Source organism: Sphaeramia orbicularis, chromosome 3, assembly GCF_902148855.1.
Source record: "Sphaeramia orbicularis chromosome 3, fSphaOr1.1, whole genome shotgun sequence".
NCBI classification, from domain to species: Eukaryota; Metazoa; Chordata; class Actinopteri; order Kurtiformes; family Apogonidae; genus Sphaeramia; species Sphaeramia orbicularis.
This window is the reverse complement of record NC_043959.1, coordinates 36,380,018-36,405,029: the sequence shown is the minus strand read 5'-3', so window position 1 is coordinate 36,405,029 and position 25,012 is coordinate 36,380,018. Positions and strand designations below refer to the sequence as shown.

Genomic DNA, 25,012 nt, shown 5'->3' with positions numbered 1-25,012 from the left:
CTAGACCCTTTGCACCATAGTGAATAGCAACTTGTTGAAAGGCATTTAGTCCTGGGAGGTCTTTTCCAACATGTTGCAGCACCCATCTCTGTCATCTATTCTGTCTCCATATTTTATATTGTCATGTTTCTGCAATTCTTGAGGCAGAACCAAATATAAGCTTCAGAAACTTTAGTTTTTATCACTTTTGACATCCCTGTATCTACAGTGTCGCCCATAAAGTTGGAATAATTTTTTAATTTCAGACACATTCCTCTTTTTATTCCTCTTTATACACATCAGTAATCACCTTTGAACTTGTGCAATGACTACATGTCGAGTCCAAGTTACACTTTATCAAGAATAAATCACATTATTTCATGAGAAGTAAAAATATTTTATCACAACTTTATAGGCACATGTATTTTACCTACTAATTGTAATGTGCACTACAATCCAAAAATGTTCTTTTCTGTTAACATTTACTGTATGTAATGGTGGTTGATGTTCCCCTGCACTGTGTAAGTAGAACATTTTAACTTCCAATTCTACTCAACTCCTTTCTGACATACTTACATTTCTGAATTGTGCTCCTCCTGATGAGATGAAATCTACTCTTCCAGCTTAGAAAACCATTAGAGAACCCTCACTTATTCCTTCACGTTCACCTATTCTGGGAATAAAACATGAGATTTGCCGTTACATCATACTGCACCTGTTTTCTAATGTACTCAAAACATTCACTGTAGCCTTCAAAATGGGCTTTATTTAGTTAACATTTACAGGAACACCACTGACATTAATTTCCACCCGTTACATATGTCTATACTGTACAGATGCAACAGAAAAATTAAAACCCCATCCTCTGTTCTGAGATATCTCTGGTAGAGAACGTGCTCCAGTCAGTGACCAGCTTCAGCAGTCCAGAAAAAGTTCACACAGGAGGGTCCCATGTCCGAATCCCTGGGACAGCAGAGGCTACCGCGACGCAAAATTAAAACTGTCAGCTGGTACGTAGGTTTTAAAATGTTCTTGTGCATAAGTTTTATACTTAATCAATGATTAAGATTAGGAAAAATATAATGCCGATTCCATCATCTGCAGGGTTTTTTTTTTTTTTCCCCGATTTTGTTTCATATATAAAAAAAAGACACCTATTTCTTGATCCAAAGTATGATTGGTATACTTCAGGTATTCTTTAAAACTGGAATACAACAGAATTAAGGATCAAGTTTTTAATTTATTTATTTTTTCTTTAAATACATATACAGTATATAGTGCCCCAAGGTTACCAGCCTTGTGCCTCTTCATGTCCCATCATTTGTTTCCCTACACTGTTCAATGTGTCACTATTAACATTCAGTAGTTGCTATGAAACAGCGTAAACTACAATAACTCCCTTCAATATACAGTGAAAGAGGACAAGGAGTACCCAACCCAGTATCATCAACCCTGTGTCGATTTCTTAAAAAGGGACTCGTGTTTATAATATGTTCAGAATATAATAAATAGTAGTATTTATTCAACTGTTTGTTGCTGATGCGTGGCTGGAAACATTTCATGTCACATCTTACTAAAAGGCAGCGAGACCCACTATTTGATCTGCTTCACCTCGTCAAAAGGAACTCGCATCCACCTTGAGGCAGAGAAAAGGCTTTGTAAACATAAAATATAATTTAGATTTAGTCATCAACACACTAAGTCAGAGACTTAAAAACAGAACACTTCATGTTCCTCACAAATTCTTCACATAACACTCTTACTTAAAGAAAAAAGCCAGACTTTTCCAGTATTTCACCTCATTGGCCCTACGAATGCATGGAGTGCTCGATCAGGCAGCTTTACAATAGGAGCCATTGTAGAAGTCTCCCTTCATGCATTTATCTGGCATCTACTCTGCATCACCAATGCAGACCGTTCTTTACAGCTACAGAGGAGAAGCAAATTTGTATTCTGTAAGACAAAACTCTGATGTCTCCCAACCAACAAATTAGCACTCACTGTGACTTCCAATTGGAAGAAAAAAGCCAAACCTAAATGTTTCCTGATAGGTCCACTTGGGGATAGAGCAAAAGTGCAGCATTGGTTGAGCAACGTATGCAGTAAAACGTGAGACTTTTACAATGGCTACATCTGTTTCTGCAAAACATATACTGTAATGACATTTACACAGCGTAATGGGGAAATATGCAAACCGGTCCACAAAGAGCAGAATATTCTGGTCTTAATGTAACTGCACAGTAGGTTGACATCTATTCTGTTGATGTTACTACCTGGATAAATCTATGCTACTAATAGATTTTACACAGAGATTTTAGAACAGTACACACGGGCTGGATGAGATTTGCGCACTGCATTACTTTCTTAATGTGGCGTTATGGAAAGCTCCTGTCTTTATCAGTGATTAAGAATAGCAGGACTCCTCTTTTCTTAAGGTAAATGAGGTGGCCAAGGTCCTCCCACTAGCTCATCTTGTTTTTGTAGCAGATTTTCTTTTTGTCAGCCAGACCGACAAAAATCTGCCCTCCTGCCCATCGTCTCCACTGTCCTCCCTGAAAGGGGAGGGAATCTTCATAAGGCCTACCTTTGCTTCATCATCCACCACAAACACTCATCTGTGAGACACAGGGAAGCTACATAGGACTACATGAAGAACACAACACTTCAACTAATGCACAGTGCAAATAGGCTTCACCCCCCTCTCTTCCATCTCTCTAACCTCCAGAGACAGACAGGCATTGAAGAGTGGCGGGGTGGAAGGGGTTAACGCTGGACAGCACCCCTGCTGGCAGGCAGCCTTTCTTCTTTTAGTTTATTTTTCATTTTTGGTCTTTCTGGGAATCTCTCGCCCGGGGGGAAGGGTGGGTGTTGTGGTTGAAGGGGTAGGGGGGTGGTTGAGGAGAGGATTCTACTTGTACAGGCTCATTGTAGGGCTCTGGTACATGCACATGTAGGCGTCACACAGCAGACGTCGGGCCTGGCCTTGGATGCTCTTGGGGTCCAGGGTGTGAAGCTCCTCTGGGGTCATTTTCAGGTACGCTTCAACTTCTGGACACGGAGACACCTGGGGGATGTTGAAACCATTTTGCCCTCCTGTAGAACAACATAAAAATCATTAGAAAGAATATAATGTATTGTAATAATAATAATAATGAGTAAATAGTCACCAGTTAGAGGAGTAACTATTTGAATGTGACAGTGTACTGGAATTAAATTACAAACTAAATATAACTATGCTCAGTTACAGTCACTCAGTAAAATGTGTCATTTAATTCTAATCAAAAAGTTGGGGATTAAAAACTGGTTGCAACTAAATACATAGATCTTGTGAGGTTCATATTAGAAAATAACATTTATTCTGTCTCTGGCTGATTTGTGGACAATGCAGGTCACAAAACACATGAATTATGGGTTTTTTACTCAGTTTAAAACATTTATTAGAAAAGTAAAGTAATCAAATATAATATTTACTTTACTCAAGTAATTCAAACAGTTACTTACTATATTACTTTTTACACCTTCAACTCAGTAACTAGTAATCTGTAACGTATTATGTTTAACGTCATCAACACTAACACCATCTATCACGCATTACTGCAGCCAACAATATAATAAAATAAAAATATGATAAAACAAAACTTAGTAGTAATTGGTTTTAGTTAATGAACATTGCCAATTTTTATTGTATTATTCTTGGCTGTACTATAGCAATATACACAAAAAAAGGGTATTATTAATGCGTTAAGTGTCATAAAACCTATATCTATATTATCATCTGTACAGGACCTCAAGTCATAACAAACAAGCTGTAACACCAACCATCGCGGTCTGCCATGCTGTCAAAGAAGAGCCAGGCGGAATCTGCGCTGCCATACTTAACGAAGGCCACGTAGTGACTGGTTTCAATGCACAGCACAGCGAACAGCTCCATCCTCTGGCGGGGAAAACTCCCCTGCCGCCCTGTTCCATCTTGTAGCTCCTTGGGAACAGACAGTTTGCCGTGTCGATGTGCTTTCCTCTTTGGGTGGAGGTGAACCTAAAAACAGACATAGAAGTACAACGATGCGTCACTACAGCGGAGAATTTGTCTAAATAAATGGTGTTCAAAATGTCATAGAAAAATAAAAGTGAGCACATGAGAGGTGGTATTACACTGCAAGACAAGCATCACTATGAAACATCTGCAATAATACCTATTTTCTTCTTAATGCTTTAAATATAGTTAGTTAATATCAGTTAAAAGCCACTCTTCTGCATCATAACTTGTGCACTGAAACAGAATGATTCCTTTGGATTTGCTGCCACCAAATGGATGATCCTGACAACTGGTTTACTGCCAAACTGCTGCTCCAATACTGCCCTCTGTTGTTTACCTGTGTATTGCACTTTTCACAAAACTGTTTTATCTTGCCAGCCGTGATATCTCCATCCTCATAACAATCTCGACACTCGTACAGAGCCAGGCCACCACAAATTCGACATTCCCTCGGAGCTGGAAAACAGACAATGCACAATTATTCTGGCCGACGCACTGTACATCAGCAAAGTACTGCACAAACTTAAAAGCATGTCTGAAGGAGGGTTCTTTTATCTCAGCTGAGCTGCAGTGACAACTCAGTGGAATTTCATTATCAAATGCCACTGAGCTTTGAATCCCTATTGATCTGCAGGAACACTTAACACAGTGGAACAAAATAATGGATACAACTCACTGTCTTCAAGAAGGTCTGTGATGTCTAATTCTAGCGAGGGAAAAATCTTGTTGAACATTTTGAAGTCCTTGCCAAAGCGGGGCATCTGGATGATAAGGCAAGAGGGAGCCTGAGGGTTGGTAAAACACACAAAGAGGAAGGTTATTTACTAACCACCATTATACTGGCAGACTTTTGGGCAGACTAGAACTATCACCTGGGGCCTATAGCTGCTGTTCCCCAGAACCCTGAGTATACATGTCGACAGGATTAACAAAAAAAATTTTAATTAGGGTCAGGATATACAGATGATACATAAATTGGTTTATTTCTATGGAACATGCAATACTTTCCATGTTTCTTCCTCTCTTACCTAAATTACATTTTCTTTCTATTTTAGCAGACACATATAGTAGTGGAAAAAAGTTTAAGGACACCCTTAAAATTTCTCAAATGCCATGAAATATTTTGGGAAAAATCCTTTTGGTGTTTCAAAAGGTGTGGTTGCATCAGACAGACACAAACAAAACCTGGCAGTTTCATCATGTCATGTCCTGGATGTTTGAAGGGGCATCAACTTGCCGAAACATCCAGTTTTGACCTTCGACAGAACAGAGCATGTGCAGAAGGGAGCTTGTGGGTTTGGAGAATGGAATAATACTTGTCAGAGTTAAATGACTTAAGAATGATTTTTGATGCAATATATCACAAATGCATGGGATGTCCAAAAATGTATTTCCACCACAGTATTTCAATAGTTGATAATAGCCACAAGGGGGAGCAATTACATTGAAACGCAATCAGACACATGAGTACTTCAAGTCAAGAGCCTTACAGCCTGTACAGCTCAGCCTGTATTTACACCAAACTCATGGAAAAAAGTCATCATACAACTTGAAATTCACCTCTGCAAACTTAAGGTCACTGTTAATGAAAGACCACTCTAGTAGCTGCTGGATGGTAGGAACTCCAACTTTGTCCTTCTTGTCCATGAAGATCTGGTAAAAGTAACAGTCCTGAACTTTCTGTCCTGCTGACCTAAAACATAAATAAAAACAGCAAAATCTCTCATCATATTCTGTGTTTTTAAATCTAATAAACATCAATAAAATACTAATGTATTACACAATTCAGCAAAGGATACCGATGAGGCATGTAACTCTGGTATGAATCTGAATGGAGGTTTCATAACATGATCAAACAAATCTATAGTTAAACTAGAAGCACTCGGAGAGCGCAGACCTCCGCCAAGGCTGATCAGTGGCCCCCCCTGTGGGCCCCCCCACGCCAAGGAGGTTATGTTTTTGCCAGGGTTTGTTTGTTTGTTTGTCTGTCTGTTTGTCTGTCCGTAAGTGTGCAACATAACTCAAAAAGTTATGGACAGATTTTGATGAAATTTTCAGGGTTTGTTGGAAATGGGCCCCCCCGTGGGCCCCCCCACCCCCGATCACCACCAAAATTTAATCATTTCTTCCTTATCCCATTTCCAACAAACCCTGAAAATTGCATCAAAATCTGTCCATAACTTTTTGAGTTATGTTGCACACTAACGGACAGACAAACAAACAAACAAACAAACCCTGGCAAAAACATAACCTCCTTGGCGGAGGTAACCACTTCATCCACAGCATCTGCCATTCATTCTCCTGCTCTGAAACTGAAACTGAAGCTTTACGCAAGTGTTCCCAGAGACTGGACATTAAGAAAAGGACACAAAAATTATGTGATTTAACAGTATTATGTTTAGAATTACAGAGGTAACTCATGTCACTTACACAGCACATGACTGTATAAAAATGAACTAGTTCAGGTTTAAATTCAATTCATTATCCAATTACTATTCACAGTCCTACTGATGCATAACAACATCATTTGTGTATTTATCAGGAAAACCTTCAAGCTTTCCTTTTGGAGAGGCCCACTGACTCTTACCTTAGTTTTAGCAGTGGATCCACCCTCAGTATATGATGAAAAAGGATATTAAGGAACTCCTCTGGATCTGAAGCAGAGGATGTCATTTAAGTGATTTTTTTCAAGTAATAACAATGTGTAAAAACTCCTAGTCAATCAGTGATAGTGTCAAAAGGTTAGAAGTCATTACTAAGAATGTTTCTGTTGCATCATCCTAACCTTTTTCTTCAGATGTAAACCCAGAGGCAGCCTCAACTTTCTCCAGGATCCTCCTTAACTTCATCACTTTAGTGGCACACACATACCCATGTCTACAGGTCAAGGACAAAAGAAGTCACAACCACTGCAGCATGAATAACAATATTAGTGGCACAAGCTCTAGTGCTTCACTTTGCTGCAAATGTTAAATTAAGTAAATGACCTGAATCTATATGATGTTTGAGCCCTTATTTGGAACTCCCACAGAAACTTATAGAATCATGCAAAAATCTAAGTGACATCCTAAAACAGATAATAAAGTTGTTTTGTGCTGATGTTAAACAAATGCAGCAGCCTCTAAACACAGTTTCAGACACTCACATGCGTAAGGGGTTGACTATCTCAGTGCGTAGCAGCTCTTGGGTCTCTCTGTAATACTCGACGTCAGTCTTTGAACGAGGCCTTAGCAGAACTGTGTCCAGTACAGAACTAAAGGAAAAAAGACTGCAGAGCACAACACAGAACAGAGGCTCAATCTGAAGTCATTTCTTTGGATTTCTGCTAAATACTGGTCATATATCTAATTAAAAAAGAAATAAGAAGAGGATAGAACAACCTATGTTACTAGCTGACGTCACCTGAAATATACATATCTTTTATTTAACCAGGTAAAAAAGCCTCACTGAGATTGCAAACTCTTTTTCAAGAGTGACCTGGCCAAGAAAAGCAGCATAAATAGGAAATAAGATGCAACATATCATCATATCCTCCTGAGACCAAGGGAAGGAAAGGTTTTGGCTTTTTTATATTAAATAATTGACCTGATTGGAAACAGCATGATGCAACGTTTTTTTTTTTTAGATATATTTTTTTTATGGAATGTCCTTTGCAGTGGACAGCGTTTTGTTTTTTTTTTTGGTTTTGTTTTCTTTTAAATAAAACTGTGAGACTCTTGTCTCCTACAGAGGACAAAAATACATTGCTGGGTCTCAGGAGGACATATGAATTTTTGGTCAAATGGAAACTATTATTTAAACTGACTACATATTATTAACCCTTTATAGGGCATTCATAGAAATACTCTGAAATTCAAAATTTCAACCTTAGAGCGTTATTTGAGGACATAAGATTTTATTACTTACTGTGAAATTAAAAAATATATATACTGTTATGCAGAAAATCAAAGTTAATGAAGTTACCATATTTGGTTCCTTACCCATAAGTGGCAAAAAAAATACAAGAAGTAAATATAAAAAAATACAAGAAAAACACATGTAATATGAAAGTAACATGTATTTTAGAAAATCGCTTTTAGAAAACTACATCATAAGTGCTGATCCAGACACCTGTCCACATCCATATTATCCCTTTGAACATCATTCCTTACATTAGTGCCATTACTTCATGGTACCTAACAAAGCAGGCTCACTCACTGTTCATGCAGAGGTGGACCTTACAGACCCTGTAGACCACATTGGACCTGAGATTGTTGCCTCATTGTCCTCACTGTAACTGTTGCTGCCACTGACTTGTGATGCATGTGGAAATTACCAAAAACAGTCACTTGCCCGATAAAGAATTAAAAGAATGAGATGTTACTTACAGGACCACTGATCTATTTAAAGGCCCTTTGAGAGAATCAGCAGTTTAACAGTTTACCATTTAGCCTCTGTCAACTAATGGCAAACACTGTAACTAAGTAGTTATGTATACTGGTAAAGTACTGACCAAAAGAGGGTTGAATCCAGGTAGCAGGAGTTGTAGTGGCCCTGGATGCCCTTCTTTTTGCCCACCATGACATCCAAACCATCATTCTCTGTGCGTGGGGGAGTGTTTTCATGCACTACCTCACTCAGGTAACCCCCAAATGCTGCATGAACATAGAACAGACACCTGTAAGCACACACAGAGTGATAGCTTAAGAGGAGTCTTTTATTTTCTCATTCTTTTGACTGACTTACCGATGGAATTGCAACGCTCTATGGGGTTGGATGAATGGTGCAAGGATGGGAAGCGGAGTCAGGCCGGCAGCACTTGAGCTTGACGAACAGTGCTTTTTTAGGTGGGCAGGTGAAATAGCGCGTACCTTTGAAGGTTCCGTCAGTGCAGCCAGGGCACTCCTCTTCCTAAAAGAAGAGGTTAAGAAAACATCAGTCTGTAAATGCCTTTCAGTCATTCACCACGTTCTACCATTTTAAGAAAACCAATTCTAGGTGTAGCTTACAGAGTAGGGACAGTTGGATGTCATTATGAAAAATATTAAGAAATTACAGTTAAAAATAAAACAGTAAAGTACACAGTGTATACTATAGCTTTATATACAGGGTGCTTGCTTTTTATCCAAATAAAAATTCCAGACTTCTTCAAAACTGCTATATTTGGCCCTCCAAGACTTTGATGTCATGTACTTTTATACTTGCGTGCCTACTTTTTGGTTGGGCTTGTACCTATTGTACAAAAGTTCATTTTAATAAATGTGTGAATGAATGAATGCATAATTCTCAGTAATTTATATTTTTCTGATGGAAACATTTTCAAAACACATGAAAATCCCAAAAGTGCACGGATATGACACAAACAAGTTTCACTACAATCATTCCAGTAACAACCGGTTAGTGAAATTATATCAAGTTATTTATATGCTTTCCTCATGTATTTCTTATTCTTAAGATTATGTGCCTTTGAGCATACTTTAAAATTTGACTATGGGACAAACGTTTGTCCATACTTCATTGAGATTTTCACACAAAATTCCTGACTTTTCAAGGTCTGGAAAAAAGCATTTCCAAATTCCATACTTGACAACTTTCAAGACCTGTGTAAGCACCCTGTATATAGCATTATCATAAAAAGTTAAGACACACAGTTTAGTGCTGGGTATTTGGGATAAGAACATTTTTCAGTTTGCACTGACATAGAATGAAGTTTGAGTGAAGTTCACTGAGGGAAGGAAGTGTCCATTTTAAACATGCAAAGTTCAACTCAGATTTCAGTTCCCTTTTCATAACAGACCTTTTGTACATGTTGCACCACAAGTTTTAGGCTAAATTTTATGTCCTACTAGTGATCCAGAGCCCTTTTTTTTTTTTTTTTTTTTAAGAGAAAGCTTGATATCAAAAGCAATAGACTGATTAAGAAACACCATTTGAGACTTTCAGCAATTTTGTCTAATTTAGACAAACCACCAGTTGTCTGAAAGATTAGGAAGTGGTTGAAAGATATTTGTGCAGCAAAAGGTCGGTCTAATGTTTTTGAACAATTTAAATCCATGGTTCCCCACAATGTGGTTTTCCAACTTCCCTCTGGTGGAATATGTTAATTATAATTTTGATATATGGTTATTTACAAGTTAGACCCAGCAGTACTTTTGTGTCAGTTCCCAAATGGAATTTTCTCTATATCTAAACTTTCTTAAGAGATGTATCACTATTTATTACAATATTATTCTCTGTATTTTGCATTTTACCAGTATAAATCAGGTATTTTCCTGCATTTAATTCACTGATCATGAAGATGTTCATAAAAGCTCAGATTAAAGTTGAGAGCTATTATATCAAAAACAGAGAAAACTGCAGAAAAAGTGACTTTTTCAGTAAAATATATCATTGGCTGAACATAAACTAAGTATCTTCATCCACTGTCATTGATCCAACTCCATGGGTTTTACTGGTGAATTAATGTTGTAGAAGATGACGGTGTTTCCACGTTCACTGCAGAGCCTCTGAACATCCAAATGGGTCATATCTGATGACCATGAAAAGATGACAAACTGCATTTTACAACAATTATCTACATGTATTGATAGGATTAGTGGATCAACAGGTATTTAAACGTCTATATCAGTCGATGCTTTTGGTCGGTGATAGATGTTTGGGTCTTTATAGGTAAAGCTACAAGCTAATTAGCTTTTACAAGCTGAACTGCAAAGACACAATTGTAATGATGATGCAAAAACACATAAACTTCAATGAACTGACATGACTCGGTGATACTGAAAAAATACGCTTATTAGTGATACATTTGCTTCCTGAACGATCTGTGCAGAGTTGAAAATTGTACATCATTTATAATAGTGGTACTCAGAGACAAATGTGAGAAACAATACTGTTTATGATGATGGTTGGTTGGTTTCTGATGTCTCACCAGTTCCAGCCCAGCCAAAGGCTCCAGGAGGCCAGGAGGCAGGCCCACCCAGCGAATGACACCACACAGAGGGGGGTTCTCTTTCACCTCCACTAGAGAGCCCACCTCCAGACCTGGCAGTCCACGGGGTGGCGTCGGAGGTCGAGGCGAGGGAGGGGCGGCGGGTGACAAGGGCTCGGGCTGCTCTCCCATCACAGACTGGACAGACAGGGAGAGAGGCCCCTGACTCATGCTGTCATTGGGCCCGGTCTTTCGGTTCAAGCTGAAGGGCAGCGAGTGGAACTTGTTGTCACTGGACAGTGAGGCAGAAGGCGGGACCCTGGAAGGTGGGGAGGACTGGTTGAAGTCAGGGGGTGTGTCAGTAAGTGACTTGGCAGGGTCCTCCCCAACTGTACAAGAGAAAGCAGACACAAGCTTAACTTCCATTTTATGGGGCACACACAGTTTGTAACGCATCACATACATCATGTAGGGAAGACTGTGTTTAGTGGTGCAGAGATGTCGGCCCTTAAAGAGTAACTCAGCATCAAACTGGAAATCTTAGTGCCATTGACCTCTTCTGGTTGTAATGTCCGGTTTACAGTGTGGCCAGTGTGTACAGAACCATAGCTCTCTTACATCACTGCAGTAATGTCAGGTTTTCAGCCACTGGAGGTCAGTAAACACAAGATTTTAAGCTGGTATGAAGCTGCCCTTTGAAACACCATCAAGAAAAAAAAAAGAAACCCTGCACACTAGTAAATGAGGAGACATGGTTTATGTAAATTAAGTAACTAAACGCAACTACAAAGAGGAACTAACAAAGAATACGCTTCTATCAATCCTAGTTCCTTTTATTATTTGTACCCAAAATATCTCAGCCTTTTCAGGCACTTTTTTTTTTTGAATGGGCATTTCCAGTTGCTAGCAGCATGTTTTGGAAGTTCAAAATATGCACATCCAAATCCCCCTCATCACTGCTGTATGTCTCAGACAGTAGACACATTTACTGTGACTTACACTAAGTAATGCTGCAACTTGATTCTTAAGGTTAGAAATATAAAATGCTTTTGTGTCTGCTATAGGCTTATTACTTTATTAAATGAAACCGGTTGTACTTGTTCCATTACAATGTACCTAATTACATGTAATTATACGCATTAGAGTAATATATAATCATACAACATGAATTAATGACTGCATTGGAGGGATGTGATCTTCACTTTTTGAAGATTAAATCACTGTTGTGAATTTCTTGTTGAAAATAAAAAAAATACTGGGTCCTCATTTATTAGGTATATGTTTGCAGTTAAATAAGATCCCTTTCATCTTTAGTATGTTGTCTAGTGTGCAGATATTTTTTTCTCATTTGACAGTGTTTTAAAATATGCTTTACTATATTTTCACTTCAGTTGATGTGTGATGTCAAATTCACAGTGTTAAAATGTGTCACTATGACTCAGCGTTCATAGTAAGTGAAGACAGGTGGTGCCCGAGTGCTTTATGGAAGATAACACACCCTCACACCTTTCAAAACACCAATCTGTAATGTTACATGAAGGTGCATGCCACCCACTTTTAAGAATTTCTCACCTTTAACTGTATAGTACAGACAAATTATGTAGGGTGCAACAACAGGAGCTGAAAAACAGATCACATTCTCGTATACTAGATTTTATGTGTGGTAAAACATAAAAATACGTTTTTTTAACCCTTACATCACAGGGTTCTTCTTTGAGGAGGAAAAGCATGCTCTGAGTAGATTTTAAGGTCATAGCTTAATTAATCCTATATAGTAATAACCAAAAATGGCCCATTATAGTAAATAGCAAAAATTAATACTCAAAATTGCAGGTAGTGATAACATGGGAATAATATTCTACAGCTCTCTCCTTTAAGTCCAAGTCAAAAGACTACAGATAAATGACCTGAGTCTATTTTAGTGTTTTTAAACCTTGGGGTCAGGACCCCACGTGGGGTCGCCTGGAATTCAAACGGGGTCGTCTGAGATTTCTAGTAATTGATAAAAATAAACAGAGAAACTTACTAATAAAAAATATGTGGTGAGTTGACAGAGATAATCCTAATCCATAAAAAACATGACAAACTGAAGCTGAAACTGAAGCACTGTGGTACTGTTCATCTTTCAAATGTTCACTGTGGTCGGTTTCAGATGCTCCAGCTCTTTCATAATTCATACTTTGAGTTATTATTTGTTCAGTATTAATTGTCAGCCTTGTAAATCCAAGATGGACTGACTGTACATATCCTGACCAAGGAAAATCAAATTCTCACTTTGTGCAGTAATCTACACCTGGCTTTTCTGCCTCCATCCATTATAATATACATTATATAGACTAAATGTCATCTAAAATTAACCTTTATTTGCAACACAGTATAGAAAACTATTACATCAACAAAAACAAATTAATTTTAGGAAAAAAAAAAAAAAGTCTCAGTTTTGAATGTCTGAGGTCGCCAGAAATTTGTGATGTTAAAATGGGGTCACGAGCCAAAAAAGGTTGGGAACCACTGGTCTATTTCAAGCTAAGTTCAAGTTTTGTTGTCAAGCCAGCAGTAGAGCAGAGAGTTAGATCTGACCAAATCTGATCAGAGATCAGTAATTACTGCTGTCAATCATGTTTTTAACCCCCGCTGAACACACCTGTGATGAGCCAAGGTCTGTGTCACAGAGCATATTTTTAGAGTCCATAGAAGTGGTCCTGCTACTCTCAGACCACATGAATTACAATTACATGAAAGGTAATTATGGTTTATTTTTTGTTCAATAGCATCAAAAAACATACACTGGAGCTGTAATACCATTAAAAGTAACACACCATACCATAGCCAAAGTAAATACTAGTAAATACAAAAACTTAAATTATATAAATCAGGATATAACTAACTTTCTTTCATTACACAGATAAAAAGTAGAGAAATTCTTGGATTGGGTGGCATTCACCTTCATAACTAAACAGAGAGTTGTGCTCACTGACTTCAACTGGTCCCACAATCAAAGAATAATGGCATTTTGGAGCTTGGTGACTTGATGACAGACCCAAAACCACCATGACCATACAGAAAATGAACCGAAACAGTGACCAAAGACCCTGGGAAGAACAAAAAATGACTGAATGCATTCAAAGGATGAGTAAACAACTGTTGTAAAAACAGGATGTCAGTCATTTACAACCATTATGGGTGACTTGGTGATGTTTCAAGATTTTTACAAAACATTTACAGTTCTGCATGTATCGATTAAAATAAAGTAATAACTTACTGTTCAATACCTCAGAGCCCAAAAACAAATGTACAAACCACTATAACTGACAGATGTTGGTGACGAAACAATCAATGAAACTTCATTAAAAAAATATCTACACACCAAAAGAAACACAAACACTGACAAAATGTGCTGACTGAATCAGTCTGGCCTGACACCAGATATATCGGCTTTTACTAATGCTTTGGCCTGCAAATAATATTTCACAGAAATATATTTCTTTTCTGCACATTTGCATGAAAAAGCCAGTAAAGGAGCAATTAGTAGCATTGAGCATTATTAAAAGCCTTTAGCTACACGAACGACACCATGCAGGTGGACTTTCACATCAAATGAGGGTGAAGGACGAAACTGGTGGAAAGGTCTTTATAGCAAGCTGCTGCAACAAACCACTGATCTGCCTCTGCTGAGAGTATCCAAACAGTTCAAGCACCTTGTAACTTGTACAGCATTGTAACTGTTAAAAACAACAGCAGCAAGTGATCCTCCTTGTGCAGAAATGAGGAACATTGCTTATATATACATGGATGTGCATTTTTTTTTTTGTTTAACTATTTCTCCCACCTGCTATAAAAAGAAAAAAAAAGTCAAATACATAAACTTCTATTATTCCTTCCTGATTAACTATACTTATGATTTATGTAAAGCCACAATCAGAAGACACTTGAAAAGTCATAAAACTCATTAATTTCTATGTTCTCTGTGAGTTATGTTTCTATTAAATGTGATAATGTGTCAGAACTTAAGCTGTCATTATGGCATTCTGCTTTCACCTGAACTCTTCCAACATATTCTTATCCCACTAAAACCTATTTTTGTTCATATCGCGTGGTGAAGACAGCACGCTACCACTGCATTAGCACAGGCATATTGAATTTATATTAGTACACTCTCGTACTAAGTCAGCTTCTAAAAAACACGCAGTAAATAGTATTTCTTAGTATTGTAGCAATGTAACAAAAACTTTCAACATGAATTTGGCATATATTCATAACAATAAAATTACACACTTTATTGTGATCATTACTTTGAGATCAATAAGAACTAAACCTTATTTTGGGAGGGGAAAAAAACACAGTGTATTGTAGCAGGTGGAAGAAATAAGTTCCCACATATGAACTAAACATCTATTTTTCAACTACACTTTTGTAGGGCACAAGAGTGTTAGTGTATTACACTACACACCACCTGTAAACATGTGCCTTAGCATAACAAATCAGTTATGTATTTTGTTGTTCACAGGAGCTTGCAGGTAAGATGGTTGACGTCCCATGAGTACCCATGTTTTACCTTCATCAATGTACCATGTGCTTTTGGATTTGGACTGGGCTGGGGGATCAACAGAGCTGCCATTTAAAGTATAGTAAAATTCAGACTTGCTTCTACTTCCACACTGATGACCTAATCCTGTAAATAACACAAGTAAATAACAATAAACACAAAGACACAACCAAATGCGTGATTGTGTCACTGGGTTGCGATGGCCGATATAAAATATTTAGTAAATGGTTGATTCATCAGCAATCAGTTTTCATGACTAGATTAACACAAGAGAATAAAGTCAAAGACAAGAACTAGGGTAGCAATAAATTCCAAAACATTCACATGAAATCATTATAGCTGCAGCCGGAAAATGAGAATACTATATTTTGGGTAAAAATGAATTAGACACATTTTGGTAATTTGTTTGAACAGTTCTCTATTGCACTAAAAAAACACAATTGTGCTATCAGAAATCACATCAATGGATTCTTAAAGTGGAAAATTAATATTTATAAATCAGGAAAGAATCAGTGTCATGGTTTGTTGTTTTTTGTTTGTTTGTTTTTTTTAATATTTCCAGACCCACAGCTACATTAAGTGGAATGGCCCTTGGGGAATTAATATCACAGCAAGCTTCATGTCCGTGTGAATCATTTCAGTCACAGCGGTTAAATACCTTTGCTCTTTGGTTTGCTTGGGCCAGAGGACGACTTGTCACTGTTGGCGCCTCTGGGGGCAAAACTGTGCTTTTGCAGCCTTTGGTCCTGCATGGAATATTCTGTAGAGCCAAGAAATACATCCACATTAGACAGCACTGGGTACAGTTTAATAGTGAAGAGAACACTTCTTAAGAGACTTTGAATGTGCCTGCTGTTTACTGCTATATCATACAGTCACAGAAAAAATTATTAGACCATCAAAAGTCATCAAAAACAGTAGTTATACAATTAAGTATTAACTCCTGTGTGGATCACGTGACTAAAACAGACAGAAAAGAAAACATGGAATGCCTAAAAGCACTTTTTTTGGCAGTATAATGCCATAGCTATTGATATAAGAACTTAAGTGATTTTGGTTATTATCAAGAAAATATGGAAAATGTCTAGATATTAGCTCCGAAATTAAACTCTTATGAGCTATTTTTGTTGTTACCATTATATTTGTCCAAACAAATGTACCTTTAGTTGTACCAGGCATTAAAATGAACAAGAAATTGAAGAAAACAAGGGTGGTCTAATAATTTTTTTTCTGCGACTGCAGATTCATAAACCTCACATAGAGGTGTAAACTCCAACCATAGTGTTATTGTGAGTAATAGTTACATCAGAATCACTGTCTCCTTATGCCAGGTTGAGAATACACAATATTGTAGTCTGTTACAATGGTCACTCACAAATTAGGTGATTATAGAGTTATGAATTCTTACAATATCATTGCTGAGATATTACAGAGTGTTACCTGACCAGTCATCACTTGTTGCCTTTCATAATGTGTTTTGTCATTGGTAATGAGGTGCTAGTGACCTTCTCAAAAGGAATAAAAATGTAAACAAATAACAGTGTCTCAAGTAGTATGTATGAAACTGCCTGTTTTGTGTAAAAAAAAAAAAAAAAACAACGAAGCCTAAAAATCACTCTGGACCTATTCTGGGCTGGCATGTATTGTGATATTGTTGAAAACAACAGGAGGCCGAATAACACTTGCTTTGTCATGTTTACTGCTGTTTACAAAAAAGGTCAATGTCAAGCAAGTGACTGAAACCATTGTGAAAAGTCCCAAAAACATTAAGAGTGATTGTCTTTCTGTTGAACATTGTGACGTGTCTAAGATGGGACATAGATTGTTCTCCGCTATGATACACTCCACAAGATGGATCAACTGATTACAGCGACAGACAAGGACCATTGTCATTCTTGGCTTAACGCTCTACGTCTGCCAGATCAGGCCACAATCAGGCTGAAATCGCGTTGTGTGAACTCAGCATTATAAGTGGTAACTATCTAACTGATGTCTACAAACGGCTTAAATAAATGTGTGGGCTAGAGTTTTTAGCATGTGGGGATCTGAGATTTGCAACATGTTTAACAGTTTACTCTTTCAACAGACAACTCAGAGAAAGCTGCTTTAACAGTGGCTACATAATTATGCATACCAGTTACTTCTTAATTTTCTTCCTTCTTAGTTTGCATACTGCATGCTCAGAATGGCAAATTATTTTCAAAGTCCAATGACAGTAAAGGCTGATAAATCCTAGTATTTAGTATTTCACATGGTTTTACACAGGAACAAACTATACTTCGAGTCGCCTGTTAAAGAATGGCAAAGTTATGGTTTCAAAGGGAAATGATATGTTCTTTGGAATTCCTAAGTTTGAATAGTGGGAGAAGAAGCAGTCGCACATAAACAAATCAATATGCCAATGTGAAGAACAAAGAGCCTGAGTATCTCACTTGACTTTCAAAAACAAGTGAGCCATCAACACAAAAGGCTCTCTGTTCCTGCTGCAAGCAAAACACAAACTCAGAATGCTCAGAAGGAGCTCAGAGCGTCTCCAAGAAAAGCGTGGTTCAACGGTTTGAGAGTAACTGGCGATATACGGTATATGATGTAGAAACAGGGATAAATATGACTGTAAGTGACTCACCTGGCATTACGTCACAGATGGGGACGAGTCGTGTGTGCTCCAAACTGGCAAAATTACACAGTAGCTTCCCGTCAAACACACCATCCCAGTCACCGATAGGATTGTCCTGAAAGAGTTGGAGACATGAGAAACTTATAACTCACTCAGACGTTCTTCATCTCTGGTGCCACACAAATGCCTGTCTGCCACTGCTCCTTCTTCCAGTATTTTCGTGGTGACCAACACGGTGATGGTGTTACTACTCTAAAAGCACACTTATGCTGGCTGAATAGTAAAAACCAAACTGCTCATCTCATCTGCTCCACTTTCTCTGTAAGCACTTCCATGGTTTTCTTCTAGTATACTTTGAAATCCACGATGTTGCTCCAGTGGGATAATCTAAGATAAGCATGAGGCCATTGCCACTCGAGAAAGCAGGGCGAGGCTGGACGCAGAGTGAGGCAGAGCAGTGGGCTCTCCTCAGCTGCCTGCTGGCCCCTTGCCATGCTGTTGGGTCATACAGCACTGAGTCTTTACCTCACTCCCCTCGTGACTGCCTTGCCTTTGTGTGGGTGGCTCAGATGCACTGAGTGGGCTGCTGCTGCTGCTGTTGGTGGTGCTGCTGCTAACGATCAGCAGTCAAATGCCTCAGTTATGTGTTTCAATCTCTCTATGACTACAATACAACTCCCGCCTGACAACAGTAGTCATAGATACCAACCACTGTGATGCCAAGCAACAGTAAATCACCAAAATACTTTCCCTCAACATACCAATCAACGTCATGAAAAAACTAAGAGTCATGTCAAAAAATATAAAATCACTGTCAATCATTTGTAACATTCTGAACATTGCTGCCCTCTTCTGAGGCAAAGTTAATTAAACTGACTGTGAAACGTGGCAGAGAATCTTGATTCCTGTTTATGACAATTATCTCACTTAATTAAAGTCAGTTTTGTGGTTTAATGTAGAAGTCACAATGATCCTATACATTATCATGTAGAGAAAATTCTAGCAGCACATCATAATAAAGATTGACAAATGTAGGAGTATGTTACACTTTATGTATGAGTCATGACCCAACAGTAAAGTTAGAAGCCGTGTGGACAGAGCAGAACATAAACCACTTAGAAATACTAAATGTGCCAGTCTGGACCATATGAGTGACAGAAAACCACAATATTCATTCAGTCTGTTACTTTGGGTGTTCTTTTCACAGTGTTGAGCTGTATACAAATATGAAAATGAAAGTCAAATTTTCACAGAGCTGACATGTTTAATTTAGTCTGAAAACCCCTAAAATTTCATCAAACAGAAAAAAGCACCTTATTCTAATAATTTGGCTGAGGCAGCACAAGATTGTAATGTTCTCTTGATAAAAAGGCAACCTTCTGATTTATGATTCATTCTCACAGTCAGCAAAGAGATAAAAGACTGTTGTGTTTATGGGAAAAATGGGTTTCATGAAGGAACAAAGAGGTTCAACCTTGAACTGCACCTTGAATTGAAAAATTTAAGAACTTCTGTGGCAATACTTGCATAGTTCCCTAGACCACATTCAAGTCAATACACACAAAAGCAAACTATGTGAATTAATACTAAGGATGAAAAAACCATTCACTTTAAAAACACACAGAAATTTTTTTTCAAGTATTTAATAATTTAAAAAGTTTATACTTCTGATGTTGCCACCTGTACTTGTGTCTAAACCTTTGCCACTTTCTCAACAGAAGATAATGCCATTCAATTAAAATAATATGTGATGCTATTAAAAGTGATGGCTACTGACCATGCAGAGTAGACAGCTCTGCTGCACAACATGGTGCCTAATTGATAAGTGTTATATATAAATATAAGTTTATATTATTATCTTATTACTATGAATACAACCTGAAATTTATGTTTTAAATCTCATTAAGTAAAGTTTGAATACCTGCCGCAGAAATGTTTCTCTACATTTGACATTTTACTTTCCATTTTTTCCTTTCTTTTCTTCTCTTATTTGGGTTTAAATCTGCGTATGACTTTCATCACCAATTTTTCATCAAATCTGTAAAACCCAAGTCATAGCCTAAGCATCACGAATCCGTAAGTCTTTCTATGACTACTCACCTGAATCTCTTCCCTCATGGTGAACAATTTCAAAGTGTACTCCACCATAAACAATCCATTTGTTTACAAACAGAGCTGCTACCCACAATGCTCCATGCAGCGGCATTATAGCGGCAACAAACACAGAAACGGCTTCATTGCCTCTTGCTACTGCAGCTGCATGGAGCTCCACTTCCTGCAATGCGTGTTGCAGCAAATTTCTGAAAATGTCCGAGTGACCTACCAACTCTGTAAACAAATGGATTGTTTATGGTGGAGTACACTTCGAAATTGTTCACCATGAGGGAAGAGATTCAGGTGCATAATCACGGACAGACTTACAGATTTGTGATACTTAGGCTATGACTCAGGTTTTACAGATCTGATGAAAAATTGGTGATGAAAGTCATACGCAGCTTTAAGGTTACCTGTCAAACTGCAGTTCTAAATTACGGTATGCACACAGCACTCAAGCTTTTTGCCCTTATATAGGTTTACTGTGGTGTTTCCTAATGCTAATTGCAAACTGTCTGGTACCCACATCCAATTTAAGATCAAACACAATTCATTTACATACTAAGGTGAGTAAGAAGACACCCAGCTCTCGGAGCATGTCTCAGAAATCCCATATAGGGTTCTCTCTCTTTCCCTTTATTTCTCTGTTCCAGAACCAGTATGAAAGAATTAGAAGAAAACACTGATGTAAAAGCTTCAATCAGTCTCTCTCTTTCAACAGAGGCTTACTTACCATGTCAACACCAACATAGTAGCCCAGGCTCTCATTGCCTGGCAGCAGGTCACAAAAAATGATAGTGCCTCTCTCAGGGCCACCCCTGGTCTGGACTAGGACCCTTGAGTTGATCTCCAGTGGAGGGAGTGGGGGGTAATCCGGGTCCTCTTCTACCAAACTAACATGATCCACCTCTAGCTCACCCAAAACGTCGTCATCATCATCCTCCCAAAGTTCAAGCTTATCCAGGGCCACAAACACACCACACTCATCTTCACAGCGGAAAAGTTGGCGGCCCTGGTAGGAGCCCTCTGTGAAGCCCTGGCCCCGGCCTTCCTCCTGGGAGAAGGGAAGAGTGCAGCGTGAAACAGACAGAACAGGAACAAGACAGAGACACAACTTATGCCTTTGCAAAGATGTCAGGTAGGGAAGCTGCTTGCTCAGCATCCTTCAGTAAAAGCAAGTCATAATCATATAGCTGTGCGAGCATATGATCGATTGCTGCACCAGGAATATTGACCTACTGCAATTAACCAATTCAAACATTTCTAGTCCAGATATTGGAGACTGTGCCTGCATATTGTGCTCCTTTTCTCTCATGCTGGCACTTTAAATATAAAAAACTGCTGAATCACTATAATTACTGGTATATATAAGCAAAAGGAACACAGGGATCTTTTTGGAGAAGAGCAGAAAATCAGAATGGTAATTTTAAAGCATATGCTAACTCTAAGGCATTTATATTGAGCTGCAGTCTGAATGCTTGAGCTTCATCAGCCCACTCAGGGAAACTACAGCTGAACAGTGGAATAATAACAACATTGTGCTGTAATAAACAACCCTTTGTATTTATATACAGAATGAATGCAGAGCAGCATGGCAGTCAAATAATTATATAAGTTATAAACATCATATGCATGCCTCATATCACTGTAATTTATTTGACAATGTACATAAGACACTTACTGCAGCACTACCAACATTTATGAGTAAATAACCTTTGGATTAATATATATTGTGAAAATTTTTCTTTCTTTATCAATTTATTAAATGGTTACAAAAATGCAATTAGCTTCCAAGTGCATCGGACTCAGAAAAAACAATGTTCCTTCCATAATTATACGCATACATTTAAAATTTGTACAGATGTTTTCTTTATGTTTTCAGGGGGCTTAGATGTGCTTGAGAATCCAGTATTTTCCCCAAGATTGTGGAAGACTTAGGTGTATGGGTGAGACAAGAACATTTTTCAATCGATTATATATAATTTCCTGTCATTTTGGATCAAATACTGTAGAGAATCTGTTTACAAAAACATTTGAAACACTACAGCAGAAAAAATCTAAACATCCAAAAATGTTAAAAACAAAAGTCCACTAGAGACCAACTGAATCCATCAAATTTGAGAAAAGAAATTTTATTTGTGATGCTCTCCACATTGATTTTACACCACAAAGGTAATGCCCAACCTCACTTAGGTGTTCCATCTGGCGTTTATAATGGTAGGGAAGCCCCTGGTTTTTACTTGCACAAGTTTCATGACATGAAACCATTAAACACAAAGTGAGTGTTTCATATAGTATTCACAGTCACAGTTTTTTATGGCTGCAGCTTTACTTTAAAATCTGTACTGTGAAAAAAGAGGAAGTTGAATCATTTCTTCTTATCTCGCTCTCTCATTTTTGGCAGTGTCATGCTACTCTTATTAGCACTGAACACCTTTAAACATTAACTACATTTTCTAATGTTTAAATGAGGAAATAGTGTTAATATACTGTGTAAATGTAATAGTGCCTTTCAGATTGTAGTGTATATTTCTCTAGTAAAACACAGTGGAGTTTAGGGAAGCAAAAACTACAATCTTCCAGGGCAGTCTCTCCAAAAAGACAGAACAGAAGAAAATAAGTAACTAAAAGATCTTACCAGTAGTTCAACTCCAAACCAGATTCCAGAGAGGGCCCTATCAGGGAGCAGTGAACCCTTAAATCGGACCACACCAGGCAGAGGTTCATCCCCTGAGCGCAACTGGACACGAACCTTAGAGCCACAGTCTATGTCACGGACTCGCTCAAGCCGTGATTTGTTACAGAGTAGGGTATATCGTTCCTCGCAGTTAGTAATGGGAAACAGCAGCTCGGCCAGCTTCTCGTCCAGTTCAAGGACATCCCGCTCATCCAGGCTAAGTACCACATTGGTCTGGTCCAGAATGCGGAGACTTTTTTTACCTTTGCAAGGTGGTAGTGTGCGCCCTAGGCTATTGCGCTCCTGGCAAGCCTGGCCTAGACTGCCACGGGGAATCCTCAGGGTTTTTTGGGGAGGTTTCTCCACAGTACACTCTTTGACAACCATGTAGAAGCGCCAGTCCTCCCTGAAGCCACCACTTGGCTTCTCCTGGCTCCACAGGGCAGAGCTCATGGCTGCATGCTAATCGGGAGATCCAACATCAAGGCAAGCTTGACCTGTGGTCTGTAGTAAAGATGAACAAAATAGATAGCACAATACTCAAAATACTTAGTGGGCAACATAATGCAATGGTGTATACAAGCAAATACATGGTAGAGTATGTGTACAAATAAAAGACATTTAGATCATTTATTAAAGACTAATTTTTGTTCATACAGCCAAGGCATTTGAGACCTTGGAAACTAAACATCTTCACTGCACTAAAAATACATGTTAAAAATAAAAGCTGTAACTATGAATTCATTGTTTTAGCTGTTTAAAACCAATACATTTTCAAGGGTTTAACAACCTGACAGAATTTAATGATGTGTTGAAAAGTGGTGACTGATGGACCATGCTCAAATAAATAACTAATAACATGACAGAACACTAAAGGACAGGACGATACACTGGCTGGTACCCTTGTTTGTAGAAGACCTCGTGTGATATTAGTCATATCTACTGATTTGAATATTCTAAAAATAGACACTGAGTAGGCAGTGACTTACACTAAAACTTAGGGTAAAGACTGTGACAGTAGACGAATGGATTTCCCCCGACACCACCTCAGATGTGATCAAACGTCCTGACAGAAACCAGAGCTAACACCACCTCACTGGTCTCAAGAAGTCAGACAGAGGAAGCTGTGTCAACTCTGCACAACTGTAGCAGTGTTCATTAAATCAATGATGCAACTTTTAGACGATATTATATGGCTAATGAATTAACACGAATGAATATACAATAACATGAATGAAAATATAACATAATATGAAAATCGAAAGTAACGTTAATCGGTAACGTCACCTCTGGTGTGCTAATGCTGTCCTGATTTGACATGTATCTGGGCTACCATTAGCACGGTGATTTCGATGTCGATACTAAAAAAAGACATGTTTGTACATGTAAGTGTCATCGTTACTGACAGTAATGCTTGGACTCGTTTTTAGGAACATTTTCCATGAAAGCAACAGTGTCATCACCAGGCAAATGCTGTCAGTCAAATGCGCTGACAGGGAAGTGGCTAACGCACAGTGAGCGAAAACACAGCAAATAGACGTTAGCGTTCAATATTAGCGACGTGAATACCTTACCTTAGATTAGTATCAGCTCAGTTAGACGTTACAGATGGCTGTCATTTCACATGTCCATCCCAGTTACGTATATGATCCTAGAAATGCGCTGAATTCTTACTGTGATAACCTCTGATTAGCTAGGTGGCTAGCTAATGCTAGCGTCCTAACCAGCTGAGATACTTGAATGAGCTAAGTATCACACTGAAGTTAGCCTAGTCAGCTGATAAACTGTGAGCTGGATGGCAGAGGACTGCCACCCTCTCACGTATACAACCAGCATTTATATTAATCTGTTCTCCATGGAAAATACGCAAAACAGTACAGTGTGTTGCTACAGCTATGAGATATATTATTTACAGGAGACGACCTCGCTACAGTTAAAGGTGTGACGTCTACAAACTCCCTGCCAACCATTGGTCAGTGCCGTCTCTGCCAGTCGCAGATTGGCTGAAAATCAAGTCAGTAACAAAGCCCCGCACTGTGGGGTTTTCCCATGAATCTGCGAATACTTAAGATAGGTTGCAGTGTAGCTTCCATGGCAGATGATGCTGTCTAAAGTCAACTGACCACAGGTAGTGCTAGTGATTTATTTATTCTAAC

General features: G+C 38.3%; 1 protein-coding gene across 1 annotated transcript; it reads right to left on the bottom strand.

Moving 5' to 3' along the window:
* Window positions 1–725: 725 nt before the first annotated feature.
* cyld (cylindromatosis (turban tumor syndrome)) lies at window positions 726–24,789 on the bottom strand. The gene is given in 18 exon segments (XM_030163376.1): window positions 726–3,072; window positions 3,799–4,015; window positions 4,353–4,471; window positions 4,692–4,800; window positions 5,576–5,708; window positions 6,603–6,669; window positions 6,801–6,892; window positions 7,161–7,283; window positions 8,508–8,649; window positions 8,741–8,797; window positions 8,800–8,905; window positions 10,923–11,311; window positions 15,478–15,594; window positions 16,127–16,228; window positions 18,095–18,200; window positions 20,913–21,233; window positions 22,818–23,360; window positions 24,431–24,789. Coding segments are annotated over 17 exon segments (2,877 nt in total). The 5' UTR covers window positions 23,310–23,360; window positions 24,431–24,789; the 3' UTR covers window positions 726–2,887.
* Between the last annotated feature and the right edge of the window lie 223 nt (window positions 24,790–25,012).